The sequence below is a fragment of the Amblyomma maculatum genome, chromosome 2, assembly GCF_055883805.1.
Source record: "Amblyomma maculatum isolate TAMU_Amacu chromosome 2, ASM5588380v1, whole genome shotgun sequence".
In the NCBI taxonomy this organism is placed as follows: domain Eukaryota; kingdom Metazoa; phylum Arthropoda; class Arachnida; order Ixodida; family Ixodidae; genus Amblyomma; species Amblyomma maculatum.
Window position 1 is genome coordinate 21,941,493 of NC_139345.1, and position 19,185 is coordinate 21,960,677.

General features: G+C 46.4%; 1 protein-coding gene across 1 annotated transcript in view; it reads left to right on the top strand.

The window, feature by feature from the left end:
* LOC146198118 (neurotrimin-like) overlaps nt 1–18,979 on the top strand; it is a 289,920-nt gene extending 270,941 nt beyond the window's left edge. Inside the window, exons 3-6 of the mRNA XM_084592569.1 lie at nt 5,512–5,722; nt 15,044–15,255; nt 17,043–17,133; nt 18,430–18,979. Of these exons, the coding sequence (XP_084448695.1) occupies nt 5,512–5,722; nt 15,044–15,255; nt 17,043–17,133; nt 18,430–18,560 (645 nt within the window). The 3' untranslated portion in view covers nt 18,561–18,979. The remainder of the gene's footprint in view (nt 1–5,511; nt 5,723–15,043; nt 15,256–17,042; nt 17,134–18,429) is intronic.
* Nucleotides 18,980–19,185: the final 206 nt, after the last annotated feature.

The window sequence follows — 19,185 nt, forward strand, 5'->3', positions numbered from 1 at the left end:
CCTCCTTAGCCTTGGCATGCCGTGTACTGTGCCATGGCATGTTGCGCTGTTGACGTACACGTGCGCGCTCATAATATGCAAGATGTCCTGATGATTCTTGCCTAGGAAGACTTCAGTACGGCATCTGGGCACGATTTTGTCGGTGTTGCTTGATATTGTCCTACAATTCAGAAAGTAAAGAGTGAGGACCGGCAATTCATACTTTTGATTGCAGAAGGCAAATTATGCCCTCAAAGGGTACCCGATTTACTCGACGCTTGGCCAGCATCGATTCTAAGCCAAGTTTCGAACGTATGTGGCCTGGAAAAAAAAAAAAATACCTTTTAAGGGGCACAGGCAAATTCTCACGACGGATGGAATCGGTGGAGTCCGCAAGAGAACGAGCACCATGTGACCCGACGTCACTGGCTCCGCCTCGCCCGCGGACGGCGCAGTGATAGTGCAGTCTTCTGAAGACAAGAAGAGGCACACGTTTTTCCCTGTCAAAATGTTGAGGATACCTGCTGCTGTTATAGTAGAACTACACTTTCTAAGTGGCGCAACAGCAATTTAAAACTTTTCTTTTTTTTTTTTTTTTTTTTTTTTTTTAGCAGAGCGGGGCACTTTAAGAGTGTCAACAAAGCGGTGTGGTCGGCTTGGAATGCCATCACCTGTTAGTTCCCTCGTCTCTGCACAACGCAGATGTCTACACCAATTTTGGGGGCAGAAATTAGATGAAGCGTTGGAGACGACTATTAAAATAATGTCGCGCCCATACCCTGCACTCTTCTGCTTTTGGTTGCCTTCGCGATCCGACGCTTTCTCGCGACCTTCATGATGATTACTGCTAAAACTGAGAGAACAACGTTTTTAGACGCAAAGAGAGAGGGACACGGAAGGCGAGCACGGCTACGAGAGCAGCGTCTTCCATCCGCGCCCTCATCCTCCCAGTGCCTCGTACGTAGTTTCGTCCGCCACCCGTGGACGAGCCGGAGGTTGTGACATCGAGTGACGTGGGTCTGCGTCCACGAACAGCTCGTCCGTCGTGTGAATCGCCCTTTAGATCTGCCTTTAAGGGTATGACGGACAGCTGTAGCGTTTTACGTTCGCTGACTACCATTGCGGATCCTCTTTCATGCTCATTTTGCTGCTGACTTTATCAGTGACGTTTGATTTAAAAGTTATCCGACACAGATGTAAAACTCCGCTTTAACTACGGCGTACGAGCTTTCCTGCGTGGTCACGAGAAGCAGGTCTGACTCGGAAAACGAGGGACCTGTAGGGATGAATTTCGATCTGGCTCTCCAGTCTGAAAGGTCAAGCTCTAGTTCGCAGCGCCTTCAAATTATGTCATGACATGTTGCCTCTTGACGTCACCCGTCCTGACGACCAGTCAGTGTACGGTCATGTTACCTGTCGCCTACAACCTGAGAGAGACATGCTTGGGAGTTTTCGCCAGTAAAAACCAGTTACGACGCCTGATATATTATAAACAAAGTGGCCTATAAGCATGGGCATTTGAAAGATTAAAAAAAACAAAAAAAAAAACAGGATACCGCAGCCACGGTTTTTTTTTTTCTCTGTCCGAAGCTCCTTCTCATCGATCCCCCGCTTCAGCCTGCACGTGGAACAAAGCAGGCTGCCGTGACAGTCATCGCTCAAGCGGAGTATTGTCGACGCTGCATAACGAGTGCGAAAGTTCCGCGCATAGGGTGACCGCACGGATGGCGCACGAGAGTTCTGGACCTAAATGCTCCCCGCCAGCGCGCGCTATGCACACGCGCGGAACTGCGACGTGTGCTGATTCTGGCAGATTTTGGGCTCACCCGCTTTCCGGCTCCGCTTTAGAGCCCTAGCGACGCGCCGAATGAAACGGGTCCTAATGAGCGCTTGTCCACGCCAACGCTGTCGCAAGCTTTGCACTCCTTACGTCAGCCCAGTGCGAACTGGCCGCCGCCACTAACTGAGCAGTCGGTTAGGACCGCTTTGCGTCGCCAAGCGAGGAGGAAGCCTCAAAAAGGGGAGGGAGAGAGGGGAAGCCGGCGTATCTCGCGCCCGTTACGCTGTTATACCACCCCTACACACGTCGATGTGCGTGTGTTCGGGGCAAACAACGCAGTTTCTGCTTCGCATAGAGCTGTATAAGGTGACGTGCGCGGCGCTTCGGTGTACACGGAAGTAGGGAAATCATAACCGCGTGCTGTTTTCGCTTAGCTCAGGGCAACATGTCGACCGCGGCACTGCGTCGACCTACCCAGCGAGTCTGCTTATTGGGACCGAATCGTTAGTTCCATGCATCGTAGCTGCTGAACACAACGGGACGTTATCACGTACACGGTAGAGTCGAGTATGCATTTGGGGCAGCCGGAACAACATCGATGAATCCTGATGAAAACTGCGCTCATAATAGAAATGCTGATCGTTGCGACCTCTTGTAAGGTCGACTGTGGCACGCTGATTAGATTCTTCTTTAAATACGCATGAAAAATGGGAAGCAGTTTCCACACTTTGTAGCTTCTGTACTTCTACTCAACTCTATACTTGCATAACGGTTGCGTTGCCTGGAAATAGAAACAAGTAACGGGCTGCAGTGAAGCGTGGGAAGATGTGTGGTTATGTAAACGTTGCTCTCCTAGACGATGATTTGGCACCAGGCATTGGTCGCGAAACTATTTTTCACCCTTATTCTCAGAAGCGCGCAGCAAGGGATGCTTGTTTTTTGTTTGGGTTGATTGATTGAGTGCAGTTATTTTTTTCCAGGTTGCTAAAGGCGAAGGGTTAAGTGAGCGGAAAACGCTGGATAAGCTCTCTGAAGTAACTGGCAAACAATGTTTTACCCAAGGACACAGTTGCTTGTTTTGTTTGAGTTGTTCTTTTGAGTCACTTGTATGGAGAGCAAAAATAGCAGTGTCCTCGTCCCCGCCAAAAATGAATTTGTATGCATTCGTGTTGCTTGCACACATTTTTGTTCTACTTTTCTGCCTCAGCTACCTGGATAGACGAATAAAACGTCACGAAGTGGACGTCCCTGACTAGGCACAAGTAATAAAATGCTTAACTGTAGCTGGGCTGTTTATGCTCAATTCATTATACTGCACGCATAGCATACACGCACACATTTGTAACTTAGACCACCCTGAAAAAACAAAAAAAAATGTCGGAGATCAAAACAGTATCGGATTTGTAAAGCACGCTTACTTTGGTGTTGAATAGGTTACTCTATATTTCATTTATACGCGGCTTTCCGACAACCTATACCCTCTTCAATAGTCCTACTGCATTTCGTTTTACCTACCACTTTGCTCGCCTTTAAGCTGCCGCTGTGTTTCCACGCAGAATGACGCTAGTTCTTTTTTTTTTTTCTAAAAGGGGGAGGAGGATGGGTCTCTGTGAATGCACAAGATGACGAAAGAATAAAAGGGATTGATCTGCTTCCAGGCTAATGTCTAAAATTCAAACCTCATTTATTTTTGCCCAGATATCAGCGAATACTTAGTTCAGCGCATGAAGTCTCTTTTCGTTACAGTATACTTACATTTTACCTTTTCGAAAGAACAAATAAATATATTCATTGGTTCAAAGTAATGACTTTGGGCTTGGTTTGTGGGGTTTAACGTTCCAAAGCGACTCAGGCTATGAAAGACGCCGGAGGGCTCTAGAAATTTCGACCATCTGGGGCTCTTTAACGTGCACTGACATCGCACAGCAAACGGGCGCCTTGCTTTTCGCCTCCACTGAAAATCAGCCACCGGGGCCGGGATTCGATCCCGCATCATTAGGTACAACAGACGAGCGCCATAACCGCTGCTCCAACACCGAGGAGGTTTAATGACATTCGCGTTTCCAGCTATCTCTAGGGCACTGCTGTTGAGCCTATATTAAAAATAGAAATATACACTATATTTCCAGCAGGCCTTACACTAAGTCTGCCTCGCCCGCAACTAGAACCACCTTTGATGCGACAGTACAGATTGATGCTTCAGATGACATCGGTGAAAAACATTGGAGCGCTTTGCGACGAGTATTTGCAAAAAGACGCTTTAGTTGGTTATTTTTGTGGAAGTTGGTTTGTGCTTTTCACAATGCATTTATTTGTTTTTTAGATTACTCACAGCGCCACTTGTGACATTATGAGAGGGGGAGGGGGGGACGGGGGGGGGGGGGGGGGGGGTGAACGATGATACACAACTTAAGAAGATGTGCACGAAAATAAATCACAATAACGTTGCAAGCGTTTTGTTGTCATTGTTACTATCCACATATAGATAATGCATTCAAATCATGAACAGTGGTGGAGAAAAACGATATGAACAGATTGATTCGTACCAGGAGGTAAAAGAAGCATATTATCTTTACCGACTAATATATGTACATCAGCCTCATACGAACAAGTTTTTGAAAGCGCTGTTGAACTCGAGAAACTATCATAAAACTTCGGATTTTCTTGGATGCGTTCAGGAAGAAAATATTGACACACGTTTTGCGACAAATCTTGGACATGCATAATCAGCCGCCTAACCAAATTGCCGGTGTCATGCTTTATTAATTGTTACCGCGTTTTAAATCCAGGTGTTAATGTTTCATTAGTAATTATTGGCACGCTATTGTTTCGCCATTTTTATTTTCCACACTGTATTCAAAAACCGGTAATAAAGTTTGTGTCATTTCGCTGCATCGTACTGAACGTTCACCTTTTCGCAACAATAAAGAAATTTTCTCATTCATTAAAATTAATGACTGAAAACATGAAATGAAAAATGATAACATGCAAAGTTTTTAGTCGCTTCAGAGCTTTGTGCCCTTGGTGAATTCGCTTTATGGCAATAGGGGCAAAAATATACAAGGGAAAATAAATCCAAATAAAGGGCCACCTACGTTCTCTGTAGCTCTTCGAATTTTTTATAGTGGCGCTTCTACCTGGGAGGTAAAAACCCGCGTTTGAATTGTCCGTGACGACATCGTGGAAGGCTCTAGCGACATGTAATTAATTACACCTGAGGCAGAACGGTGACATAGAATTCGAACAGTTCAGCCAGTAGATGCCGCGCTGTCCTCGTCCTTTTTTTTTTTTATCTATAGAACTGTTTTTGTGAAAGGAAACATCAGGCTACATGGCTTGAATCGCAGTCTTAGCGTGGAGTGTTTATGTCATCCATAAAGAACTGTAAGGTGAACAGAACCCTCCACCTCACGTTCCTAGGCATATTTATACTGAGGCAAGCAGTTCTTTTTCTATCATTATTGATACTGTTAACACTCGCTTGAGGTTCGCTACAGGGAGGAGTTCATATTGTAGTGTACCATTGAGAAGCAAAAACATGCAGCGAGGGTACTTCTAGTAAAGACATACTTGCGTTGACCAGTTTGAATTTGTTCACAGCTCAAAGTGTAGGTGATAATGGTTTGTTTTATTATTCGCTGTTCTTTTTTAACATTAGCATCTACCCTTTCTGCTCGCTCCATCGGTTTCAATTAGCAGCGATAGCAGTGCATCCTGACGAGTGCTGTCCTCCCGTACTCGTTGGTGCGCAGGTGTCGTGGGTCCGCCAGCGCGACCTCCACATCCTGACTGTGGGCACGTACACATACACCTCGGACCAGCGGTTCCACTCCATTCACCTGGAAGGCACCGAGGACTGGACGCTGGAGATACGCTACACCCAGAAGTGGGATGCCGGAGTCTACGAATGCCAGGTCTCCACCGAACCCAAGATGAGCCTCAACATCTCGCTCTCCGTGGTCGGTGAGTGTGACCTGTGATCCCACTGAAGACGGAGGGGCGAATACGCGGGCTTCATGAATCCCCGCTTGCTAAAGCGGCCAATCAGAGCCTAGTGAATCGCATTTTCTTGACGTCCATATGTATTGCTGACATCAAAGACAATCATCTCGGCCGCCTCCGTTTATTTTTTTACTTCGTAGTTTAGATTCGTTTAAGGTTTTAGCCTGCCTTATGTAATGAAACCGCACCGTGGGCTGGAACAAACATGGAACTTACACAGAACGGCTAGATGTGTTCACTGAGCTGTTAGAATCGATAGAAGCCACTCGAACGCGCGCGCAAGATGCCCTGGCCATTTCAAGGTAGGGATGAAAGAAGTTGAGCGAAAAGTACATTAGGTGTGTAGACATTAGGTGCAAGCCAGATTTGACTCTTCTGGCAAAAACTTGCAAGAACGGTCGACATGCACGAGGCGGAAATATTTTACAGTGTACAAGCTACATAATTACTAAGAGCTATTGTATCTTTCTCCCTAAGGAAACTTCGACGCCTCACCTCACCAGGGTATTGATTCTTAAAAAGCGCTCTTAGAAGATTTAAAACAAGTAGCTTGAGGTCGTGTGGCTGCAAAGAACATGTGATTGAAACATACCAGCGTGCCCAGCGTATAGACTCAGTCGAATAGCCGTAAGCAGGCCACACAAGTGGCTAGCGAAAGCGAACAAAAGCGTATATAGCGCAATCGATCAGCTCCCGGCTATCGAGACGTGCGATTGATTCCGCCGAGTAAGCAAGCCCGGTGCATACAGTAAAGCGCAAGATGAAAAGAAGGAGATGATATCCTTCACAGACTCTATGAACTCTTCACAGACTCTCCAATCAAAACTAATAATAGGCGCTACCCAGCATCCTACCAGTGCTTAGGGTAAAATAGCTGAGCCCGTCAGCGCAGCCTGCGTCAGGGCAGTCAAGCTGTTTAGTTACATACACCTGTCAAAATTATATCGTCTGTGCTGTTCAGACAAAAAAACAAAACGCTGTATTTATACCTCTGCGTAAGACAGTGCTTCAAAACTGAAATTAAGAACAATTCAGACTGCTCTTCTGGGCTTTCATCTTAGAAAATCGCACCTTGTGCTCTCTGTAAGACAAACTTCGCAGCACTAACAAGGCCAAGGGGGCATAAGAATACAGGGTAAATGGTCTCCAACTAGTAGGTTAAATTCTCAATGGACGAAAGATAACAGCAGTAGTAGGTTGGAGCTCCTTTATGTTCGGCAAGGCTTTGTGATTTTAGCTTTGAAATCAGAGCCTTGTGGCCTGGAATATAACGAAGCTGCGACAGTATAAATGCGGCTTCTTTCATGGCAGATGTTATTTGTGCAGCCCCTGGCATCAGGCTTAATCTTCGCGTGGATCGAAAATAAGCCCGTTCCGGTGTCGTAGTAAGTGAAAGGGGTACCAAAGCACTAAATTTCGTTTCAGAGGAATGCGCAGACCCCGAGGGGATACATTAATGAAAACTAAAAGGCTGCACCAGCCTCAAAAGGACGCTCCAGAAATGAACGAGGCACACTTCGGCGCTGAAATCTTCCGGAGCGAATGCCGTGACAAATCACAGAACTTGCATCTCATTTCCCGACGCATTGCTATCTCGGCTCGTACATTTGATAATGTTCAGGGCGAAGCGGCTGCTCTTATAATTTTGTAGCAAAAGCTACACGTGTCTACACGGGTGCTTCACCGCTGCGCCGACTCGTGGCGCCACGTGTCTCGCTGTAGCCTCACTGCGCGTATTCAAACTTTCATGGGTCACTCAGTGATTCGTCAAGTACATGGTGCGCGCCACAGAGAGGAGTAGGACTGTAGCCACGTCCCAGCAGATACGCGCGCCGGCGCGGAGAGAAGGGTAGTTTTCACCCTGCGCATGCGCGCGCTGCCGCAGTTGAGCTGACCCAGTGGAGCCGCAAAGCGTTTGCCGGCATCGCGTGCACAGGGCTTTGAAGTGGCTTCTGCATAGAACGCCGGAGAGCTCCAATGCGTTGAACGGAACGCTGGGTGTGTTCGATGTGAGGCTTGGTTGCCCACAGCTGACACTTTAGCTCCACATTAGGTTCAGCAGCGTTGAACGGCTATAATTTTCAAGGCAAAAGCCTCTCCAGGCTGATGGAGCGAAATGCCGTGCGCGAGAGTTGTGCTCGAGGTCTGTCATATTCCGCCAGATTCTACGAGGTTAATTCTTGTCTAACGTCCCTGTCATCTGCAATCCAACACTTGAACGCGTGCTAAGAAACGCCACGCGAGAGAAGCGATGGTGTACCATCCAAACTCACAATTGCCGGAGAAAGTGTGACATATACTGCGCCTTTCTTTTCCTGTAAACCAACTATAGTTATATGCAGCACTGCAACGAACGCCGATAAGAGAAACGATGGGAGACACAACATAGGAGAGGAAGGGTAGGCTTTCACCCTTCTCAAGAAACATGTTAAAGAAGCTCAAATTTTGAAAACAGATGCACTATTTGCGGCTTTAAAGCGGAGTCAGGAAGGAAGGCAAAGTGTGCTTTCACCACAATGTTCACTCGTGCCTATTTAGAGCCTTCTTCAAAAATTCGCTTAGTTTCTATAGCGTTGCCTTCTCGCATTTACAGCATTAATTCAAGAGCGGTGAAAGCCCCAGCTCTCCTCACACTGGAACGATTAGGAGCATTGGCGAATCAAATACATCTGCATCACTCACACCAGACAAAAGCTGACATTATATATATATATATATATATATATATATATATATATATATATATATATATATATATATATATATATATATATATATATATATATATATATATATATATATATATATATATATATATATATATATATATACACACACACCGTTACCCAACCCACCACGCCCTTTCGGCCGCGTCGGCATTGGTTTGTATGGGCCGCTTCCCTACACTGCAGCCGGCAACCGTTGGGCTATTGTAGCCATTGATCATCTGACGAGGTATGCAGAAACCGCCGCACTTCCGTCTGCCACAGCGTCAGAAGTAGCTTCCTTCATTTTACAGCGATTTGTTCTTCGCCACGGCGCATGTCGAGAGCTGCTCAGCGACAGAGGACGCGTTTTCTTGAGTGACGTTGTGAAAACCTTGCTCACCAAGTGCAACATTATTCATAGAACAACCTCCGTCTATCATCCCCAGACTAATGGCCTCACTGAGCGTTTCAATCGTACCCTTGGCGACATGCTCTCTATGCACGTAACCTCCAACCACTCAAATTGGGATCTCGCCCTTCCGTATGTCACTTACGCTTACAATACCGCAACGCAGTCTACTAATGGCTTCTCTCCTTTTTTTCTCCTCTACGGCCGTCACCCCTTTGCTACAATCGACACCATACTCCGGTATCAGCCAGACATATCAGAGTATACACCTGCGTCTCAAGCAGCCCAGCATGCGGAATACTGTCGACAAATTGCCCGCGCATTCACGGCTAACACCCAATACCGCCATAAATCCAACCATGACAACCAACACTCGACACCGGACTTCTCGTCTGGCGCTCTTGTGTGGCTGTGGATACCTTCCAATGCTCCTGGACTGTCTTCAAAATTTCTTGCTAAATACCATGGCCCATACCGAGTTCTGCAGCGCACCTCTCCGGTTAATTATGTGGTGGAACCTCTTACGCCCTTCTCATGATCTACGCCGGCGCGGACGCGAGATTGTTCACGTCCAGCGCCTTAAACCCTATTACGACCCTGCCGTCTTGCTCACGCCGTAAGTGGCCAGGATGTCTCCTCTTCGTCCCGCGGGTAATTGTGAAGAGGAAGAAGTACACGAGAAACATTCTAGGCAGTGGCATCGCGATCGTTGCGCGTGTTGGACCTGACGGTGTTCGCTGTCGCTGTGCTCGCCGCTGATCTGCCGAGTCCTGCTGATCTGATCAATAAACCCCCTTCTTACAATATATATATATATATATATATATATATATATATATATATATATATATACTGTACCTGAGGCTATTCTGGCCAAAGTGAGCTCGATGGGGGCGCAGCGTTCACGAAAAACACCAGCGCTTCGCGGTTCCATGGTCCCTTCATTTTTGTTGTTGTTGTTGCTACGATCGGGAAGTATACAGAGAACCACCATGGGACATTGCTGAAGAAGACCATTGCGTGCGTTGACTCGTAATCTGCTGAAATGAAGAAGCAGAGAGTTACGACGGATGAACTAGCGTAATACAAGGAGTTCGAACGCTGGGCGAAGAAATAATGCTTCAGATAAAATAAGGAGGGTCTAAAAATATAAAATTGCTTCAAAAATGTAAAATTGCTCCTACTGCGCCTACTGCTATGACTATAGCTTCCCAGCGTCCTAGTTGAACCAAAACCCTATTCTAACTTTCCTTTTGCTCCTTTTTATTCATCTAGACATTCTTTTTTAACTATCTGCCTTTATATTCCCGCGAACTTGCGATAGGACAAAGAACAAGAAACACGAGGTTTCAGTAGGCTCTAGAACGAGTGGGGTGGCGTGCGAGAAAAAAACAACAACAATAGGAATGGGCAAATTAGATTTACGGCATCAGAACTACACTTTCCTGAGCTCCCATTTGTTTGCTCGGCTGGCTTCTTCTTTGGGTTTGCCTGCCCGCTATTTGTCAGTTCACGTGGCTTTTAGTCCCGAGCACTGATCGTGCTATGTGAAGCGCGGAGTGAAAAAGAGAATGCTCTAAAGATTTAAACGAGGAACTGTAAACGGCTGGCGGTTTCTATTTTTATTTCGTTCTTTAAGTTTCCCGTTTCTTTGCTTTAATATTATTCTTTGCCTTTCCAAACGGAACCAAGATCCTGCTCAAACTCTCTATATGCGAGAAAGACTAAATTTATTGAGCACGCTTGGTTGAAAGAATACCGTTTGTCGATACCAGAGCCGAAACCTTTTTGCGTCTCTAATGACACCTTCCTTCTTTCGTTCCCTGCCTAAAGTATCTTCAGATGCCGCGTGTTGTCTTTCTTATACGTTACGAATTCCGCTTTAACCGGGAAAGCGCCAGAGCCTGCTGTCTTCCGCGGTTTGCTCAGTGCCTTTCACTGCACTTTCCAAGTAATATCAACAAAAATCAAAGAAGAAAAATTCATACGACGAACGTATACTCTTATCTCTCCAGTTCCACAGCGCCAGGTATTTAAGTGGTCATTAGGACCAGCTTATCACGCGTCCACGCTTTCCTGATAGCTTAGGCATTCGAAGATACAAGGGGCGCCCTCTTTTCCAGCCATTTGTTTCTGGTCATCGGTGTTTACTTCTGAACGCAAAAGCCCTATATTAGCTTGGGAAGCGCTTCTAGCGGATAAGTTCTAGCCAGGAACAGCGCTCTCATTATTCTTCAACTACGCCAGTTTCTACCTCACGTATTTTACATTTTTCGTGCCTTTACCCCAATCGTAAAGCATTAAGATCTCTATCTCCGATACCCTCGTTCCAGCTTTTCTAGTAAAATATAAGCTTGCCTTTATTTTCCAGTTTCCACGTTCTTTTTTCTTCTTTTTTTGATCTTCAGTATACCGTCAGTGTGGGGCTGGCGAAGTGCATTTCTTGGCCAGAGTAAAATGCCGTAGCATCGCCTATACTGACCGTATATCGTATTCGATTATCGATTTCGCACGTGGAGACCCGCTGCCTGCTGGAACAGCCCAGTGTTTGATGCCCTGCCACATCGGCATAGACACTACGACTTATCGCTGAGCCAATGCACTACCGACACCTCCCGTTCCTCAGGCCCGCGTGGAGCGTAAGCGAAAGCGCGATATGATCTCGCCGCCGCGCGTCTTCGGCAAACTCTTGGAGGGGGCTGCGTGCGTAGAGGCATGACCGAAGTAACCGGTCAAGCAAAACGTCCAGAGCACAAAGATCCGCGGAAGCACTTTTATCACGCACGACTTCTGGAAACGCGGAAGGTAGAAAGATTGCAGCTTCACTTACTCGCGGGATGGGATTTCGCGCACATACATTATACTCCGACAGAAACACAAAACATCCAGTGGCGAGGGGTGAAGAAATCAATTTCGGACGGAATAAGCAGCCCATGTGCGCCGACAGCCGCCATTGCATGCGTGCAGATGCCTATTCCTCATCCGTTCGATCCCGCTCGTATTGCTGTCGCTGTGTGTGAGCTGCGCTGAAAAAACCAAGGAAAACCTGCTACGAACTAGTTCCTCCAACTGTGGTCTTCTCAACCTTTGCGTTAGGTTCGTTTCGCCACGAGTTGCAAGCAATACTGTAGTTTCCAAAAGAGCCTTTTAAACGATCGTCACGTGGCCTGGACAGTGCAGAAAGCTGGAGCTCTAAATTGAATTTTTGATTGATGGGGCTTTGACGCTCTGAAGCTACTCTGATTATAAAAGACGCCGTAGTGGAGGACTCGTGATTAGTTTAGACCATCTAGAATTGATTAACGCGCAGTGACATCTCGCAACACAAAGGCGGTTTTGTATTTTGCCTCCATCGAAATAAGAATGTTCTGCTCGGGATAGAAACAGCGACATTGAGACCTACGGCTGTACGCCGCCAAAATTACTGAGCCACGACGGTAGGTAAAGCCTGAACTTTGCGTGAGCAGATGTCATTTTCATATATTTTGCTCCATTACGATATACGTTTCTAAGCGACCCATACACAGCGTCAAAATTTGTGACTCAATATAAAAAGCCGTACAATCATCATCATCATCATCATCATCATCATCATCATCATCATCATCATCATCATCATCAGCCTGATTATACCCACTGCAGGGCGAAGGCCTCTCCCATATTTCTCCACTTAACCCGGTTCTGTGCTAGCTGCATCCACTTGACCCCTGCGAACTTCTTAATCTCATCCGCCCACCTAACTTTCTGCCGCCCCCTGCTACGCTTTCCTTCCCTTGGAATCCAGTTTGTTACCCTCAGCGAACATCGGTTATCATCGCTTCGCACTACATGTCCTGCCCATGTCCATTTCTTCTTCACAATTTCTACTAGAATGTCGGTAACTTGAGTTATTTCTCTGTCCCACTCTGCATGCCTTCTATCTCTTAATGTTACCCCTACCATTTTTCGTTCCATAGCCCTCTGGGTTGTCCTCAACTTAAGTAGAACTCTCTTGGTTAGCCTCCACGTTTCAGCCCCATAGGTGAGTACAGACAGGATGCAACAGTTGTATACTTTCCTCTTGAGCGATACCGGTAAGCTGCTAGTCATAATTTGCGAGTGCTTGCCAAATGCGCTCCATCCCAATCGTATTCTTCTTGTTATTTCCTTTTCGTAATCCGGATCTGCGGTTACTACCTGTCCTAAGTAGACATATTCGCCTACTACTTACAGTATTTCGCTACCTAATGTAAACTGCTGTTCTTTCCCGAGGCTGTTGAACATTACCTTAGTCTTCTGCATATTGATTTTCAAGCCTACCTTTCTACTTTTCCTGTCTAGGTCATCAATCATTATTTGCAGTTCATCCCCCGAGTTGCTGAGCAAGGCAATGTCATCAGCAAATCGCAGATTACTGAGGTATTCTCCATCTACCCTTATCCCTAACTGCTCCCACTCCAAGTCTCTGAATACTTGCTCTAAACAAGCTGTGAATAGTACTGGGGAGATTGTGTCTCCTTGCCTAACCTTTCTTTATGGAAATTTTGTTACTTTCTTTGTGCAGAATTATGGTTGCTGTGCAGCCACTATATATATCTTCCAGCACTTTCACGTACGGCTCGTCTACCCCCTGATTTCGCAATGCCTGCATCACCGCCGAGGTTTCAACTGAGTCAAATGATTTTTCGTAATCAATGAATGCTATGTATAAGGGCTGGTTATATTACGAGCATTTTTCTATCGCCTGATTGATGGTATGGATGTGATCGATAGTAGAGTACCGTTTCCGAAAGCCTGCTTGATCCTTTGCTTGATTGCGGTCTAAGGTTGTCCTGATTCTATTAGCGATTACCTTAGTAAATACCTTATACGTAACAGACAGTAAGCTGATTGGTCTGTAATTTGTAAGGTCCTTAGAGTCCCCTTTCTTGTGAATGAGGATAATGTTTGCATTCTTCCATGGTTGCGGTACCGTCGATGACACCAGGCACTGCGTATACAGGGTGGCCAGGTTTTCTAGCACGATATCCCCTCCGTCCTTCAGCAAATCTGTAGTTATGTGATCCTCTCCAGCTGATTCCCCCTTTTTCATAGTTTCTAGTGCTTTCTTGACCTCGTCCTTCCTCACTGGTGGAACGTCTGACTGTTTTTCCCTACCGCCAATCTCATTACGGTCCTGATTACTTTGGCTACTGTAGAGATGTGTATCTCTTTCGTACAATCACAGTGGTAATTTTCACGTGTTTTTGTATTGCGAAATAGTACCCTAATATAGGTTAGAGTTGGTCTCAGCGGCCTGGTGAAGACAAAGGGGACGATACCAGTGTGCGGAGAGGATCAGCTCCTAATGCACGTGTTTGTAACTCGACAACTGAAAGATGCGCATAATTCCACCAACAAGTTGATATCAAAATGATGCATCACTCGAATGAAGTGAATTTAAAGGAACTTCATCTGGACACGTACCGGCCACGTCGTCGAAGACGGGGCACGTAAGTACGTACATGCGATTGCTCCCCCCCTTCCTCCCCCCCACAAAAAAAATCATTGCTGAAACGATTGCCATGAAATCACTGGACATTCAATCAGCACCACATGCGATAACCCGACGAAGAGGGAATCGTTTAGCATTATACATCGGCATATTTTCAAAAACGGTTCCAATATAATCAACCTACCTGTCATTCGCTTTATTTTGTGCCCGCATAGGAGGTATTCCATTAACTTTACGGGCGCCATTTTGTTGTGCGGAGTACAGCTTCAGCAGTGCAAGCCAGAACAGATAATGGTCAGCCGATTGGCTATGCTTGATCTCTTTCGCAGTGCTTCATGCAACACTAGAATGCCGCCACGACGGCGTCGGTGCATACTCCCTTTCGCATGTCTTTTTTTTTTTTTTACATACGCTACACACCAGAGCCAAGAGATGTATCCGCACAGTACGGAATAAAACCCAGGAACGTTTCTAGAAAATGCACATGCAGAAAAAAAAACGATTCTTAGACATTCAAGAGAAATTATTACAGGATACTAATGACTCAATGCACGGTCATAGTTCTTAAATATGTTATTGGTGTCTAAACAAGCAAACGCTCCTGATTTGGTTTATAATTTGCATTTGGTGCCTGGACGGACAAGCACAATGTTGTTCTTGCCATTAACTCCTTTTTCGTTCCTCTTTCGCAGTGGCCAAGGCACGCATCCCTGAGGGCAGCAACTTGTACATCCAGAGCGGCAACACCATCAACCTGACTTGCGTGGTGACGGACACGCGGGCGCCGCCTGTGTACGTATTCTGGTACCACGACGACCGGATGATCAACTACGACTCGAGCCGCCGCGAAGGCATCCGGGTCGTCACTGAACGGGGGCCCGCAACCACGGTGTCCAGACTGCAGGTAAGCACGGATCGCTCAGTAGCGGTGGAGCTTAGCTTTTGCAAAGTTGCAGAGAATACCAGTTTGCTGCTGACTCCTTGCCCGCTAGCGTACGTTGGTGGGACGCTTACTCCCGTGAAAGATACGCAGTCCACCTACGCGTACATGTCATGAGACATAGAACCAGGTGTTACAGACCAGGGCTAAAGAATGCTGAAACTCTACAAGACTACATGTTACAACCTCTCAAAAGTACGACAGACAAGGAAGAAACCCACAGCCATGCTCCACCCTGTTCGTTTCGTCTTTGCCCGTTGCCCTTTCGCACGGTTGTAATGTCCATTCTAATACATGATCACCAACTAGGACGCCTTTCTCTCGTATATCTGGAAGTGTAGCGTTGGTGTCTGGCTCGTTTTCAGTGCTTGTTTGCTGGAGCACATGTAACCCAGGACGCGTTATAGTGGTATCAGAACACTTAAGCCTGACGAACGACCAATGCCAACGCATTCCATTTTCTATGGGGCAGGACGATGAGTGGACATATCCCTATCTCCTCCTTTTTGTTGTCTTTTTATCGGACGTGTCTGTATATGCCTGTCATAGCATGCGAGAAAAGTTGAGAATCTTCCAGAATATTTGGCAGTGTGAACGGGGAACCAAGCCTGGCAACTAAAAATTGCCTCTCTTGGAAGGAGGCAGCAGAGCAGGTAGCAACACAAAGCATAAGAAGCACACACAAACACAAGGGCAACGCTGCACTGACAACTATATTGACAAGAAATCACACTCTCCCTTCACTTCACGTCTTCAGCAAACTTCTTCCTTCTCTTTAACATCCTGCCAGTTTGCGCAAAAATTCTAATTCCTTCTTCAACAAAATCACTGATGGCATACTGACACAATGGTCTCCCAAGTCACAGATTGCATATGCTTCATAAATTTCCCTTGCTAACTAGTCCTTCATCCTTATAATAACCTTAACATTGTGAAGGTCAGTCAGATATTTTTGGTCTCTACAACCAACGCAGTCTTTGCAGTGCACAGCTAGATTAGTGCCATACTTGTCCGTTATTGCCATAGCGTGCTCTCTAATCCTATCATTGAGACATCTTCCTGTCTGTCCAATACATTTCTTTCCACAATGCAGGGGAATCTGATAAACAACCGCCTTAATACATTTAGAGTACCTAGTCCGGTGCGAAGTTTTGCATCCAGAGTTGAAGTCCGGGTTGTTAACCTGCACATACATCCCTTTAGCTCTGCTTGGTGCCGGGGTTGATGTGCACTACAAAGACTGCGTTGGTTGTAGAGACCAAAAATGTCCGGCTGACCTTCCTCATGGTAAGGCTATGAAAAGGATGAAGGACAAGCTAGCAAGGGAATTTTATGAAGGATGTGCAATCTGTGACTTGGGAGACTAATGTGTCAGTATGCCATCAGTGGTTTTGTTGAAGAAGAAATTAGAATTTTTGAGCAAACCGGCAGGATGTTAAAGATAAGGAAAAAGTTGGCTGCAGACGTGAAGTGAATGGAGAAGATGTGCGGTTTCTTGTCAATATAGTTGTCAGTGCAGCGTTGTCCTTGTGTTTGTGTGTGCTTCTTATGGTTTGTGTTGTTACCTGCTCTGCTGCCTTCTTCCAAGAGATGTGTGACCAACTAACTCAGCGTTCGACTCCATTATTGAAAATTGCCTAAAATCTAGCAGATAAAAAATTCACTTTACGATATCCTTAGGATGCTAACTTCTATCTCTCATAGTCAAAAATATGAGAGTATTCACTGACTGTTGTTGTTTTGGCACACAGGTTTTGGACGCGGCCACACGAGACTCAGGCAATTACTCGTGCATTCCATCCTATGCGGATCCGGCAAACATCACGGTGCATGTGCTCAACGGTAAGCCCCTATCGCAGACATGACGTCCTCTGGCTCTGAAGTACGAACAGGAAATACCAGTGGGGTAGAATGTACTGCGTTTATACTTTTTTTCTCCTTCTTTCGATCATTGGCTCCCTGTGAGGGGATCCTGGCGATCAGGGAGATCGTGGAAACGCCTTGCGAAGGCCTTAAGAGGCTGGTTCTGAAATTAGTTTTCGCGCATAATACGACCGATGAACAAAGCTTTCTGGGGCATCGTCTAGCATCGGAACAATGCGAGGCGCTATTCCACATGAACGGAGAAAACTATATGTGAGAATCGAATCTGTAACAAGCATATTCAACTACAGCTTGATCTATGTGGAGCTTTGTAGCCCATCCTATAAATGACGCATCGAGTTTATCAAGCAGTGGGTCAAGTCAGGTGTTCGGCTGTGCAAGATCACTTCAAATCACAACTGCAGGCTAACCTTAACTATTTATCGAGTCAAAACCAGGGCAAGCAAAGGCCGCGACGTCTAACATTGGCACACACTGCCTCTAGGCTAGGTGGTACGATGACACCAGGGCTCTTTTTCCTGTCATCCAACTAGCCCTGGAAACTGGAAACTTTTTCTTCACAGCATTTACATCATTCTTTCCAAGATGGTCGGACTACGTAAAACCATGGTCTCCAGTGGGGTTGAGCTAGCTCGACACGAAGACCCTTACATGAGCCGAAAGGCGAGTTTTAGGCGGACAAAAAAGTTTTACTTGGCTTTATCGGTTTTAAGTAAGCGCAAGGAGTATTCATAGTCGACATGTCGTGCTGATTCCGTCAGTCAGAAAAAAAAAAAGACAAAATTTGCACAGACTCGCACGTTAGTCAAAGTTATTCAGTTGGCATTATGAGCGACAGATCACGAGCATGCCTCTGGCAGGTGGTAGTTGGAAGATGAGTCGACCGAGATGGTAGGAGCTGCCAACTCATGTATGAAGGGAATCACAGTCCCCGGCACCCCATAGGATCCCAAGTTACACTTGCTACCCCTGGACCATTAAGGTAGGCCCTTATGCGTGGTGATAGCTGAGCTTCATATACATGTTATGTTCTCTCTTGACATCATATAGTAGCTTACGACTGTATAATAACAAGTACGTGTGAAATGATGCACAGTTTAAGGGATCATTGATTAAACAAACAGAAAAGTGCATGCACACGCACGACGGAAGCGATTAATTGGGTGTCCCCTTCTCCTATTTTTTTTTCTTTATTCGAACTGCAACAAGAAAAAAGGTTTTCTGCGACACAATTTGTTCCTTCCCTCTACGCAGGCGAGAAGCCGGCAGCCATGCAGCATGGTCGCCAGGGCAATTTGGCCGAGAGGTCGCTCTCATCGTTGCTGCTGGTGTCGGTGGTGCTGCTCCTACATCGGGTCTTCTCCCTGTTCGTGGTGCACAGATAGTCGGATGACGGACTTCACATGCTACGCCGCGGCAGCCACCCCGCCCACGGACAAACCGACCCCGACTTGCGTACAGCGTGCACGGACCAAAATGGCGTCGCTGGCCTTCTGATTCCCAGTATCGGCGGCGGTCGACCCAAGAATGGATTACGCTGTGCGGATTCCATGCTGGAAGTGCTTAGGGTGGTGACTCGAGCACATGCAGCGTACACCACCCAAAGTTTCGTGCCGAGTGTGTCCCTCTGGTTACCGCATTAGTGCGGTGGCTCGCGCTGTGGTGTGTACGAGAACATGCTCGCGTCAAGAGCTCTGGCTCCAGCGACGATGAGCGCACTTGGATTGTGTCGCCAGCTGATTCAGAGGGCGACGCCTGTGGTGACTGTCTGCGACGACGTTTGAGTGTCAGGAATACAGAGAACCGCGATGCCCTCCGTGCTATGCGCGAGCGCTTACTGTCGCCTACTTAGGCATTTATAACGGGACTCTGTTTGCCCTTTGCTATACTCGTCGAAAGGTGTCTTAGTCACTCTAAATTATAGTAGTACTTCTGTTCGTGAATTATTCGTGAATTTAACCGGCTGAAAATGCCGTAGGATCACAATGCAAGAGCAGGGCAGTAAATGAA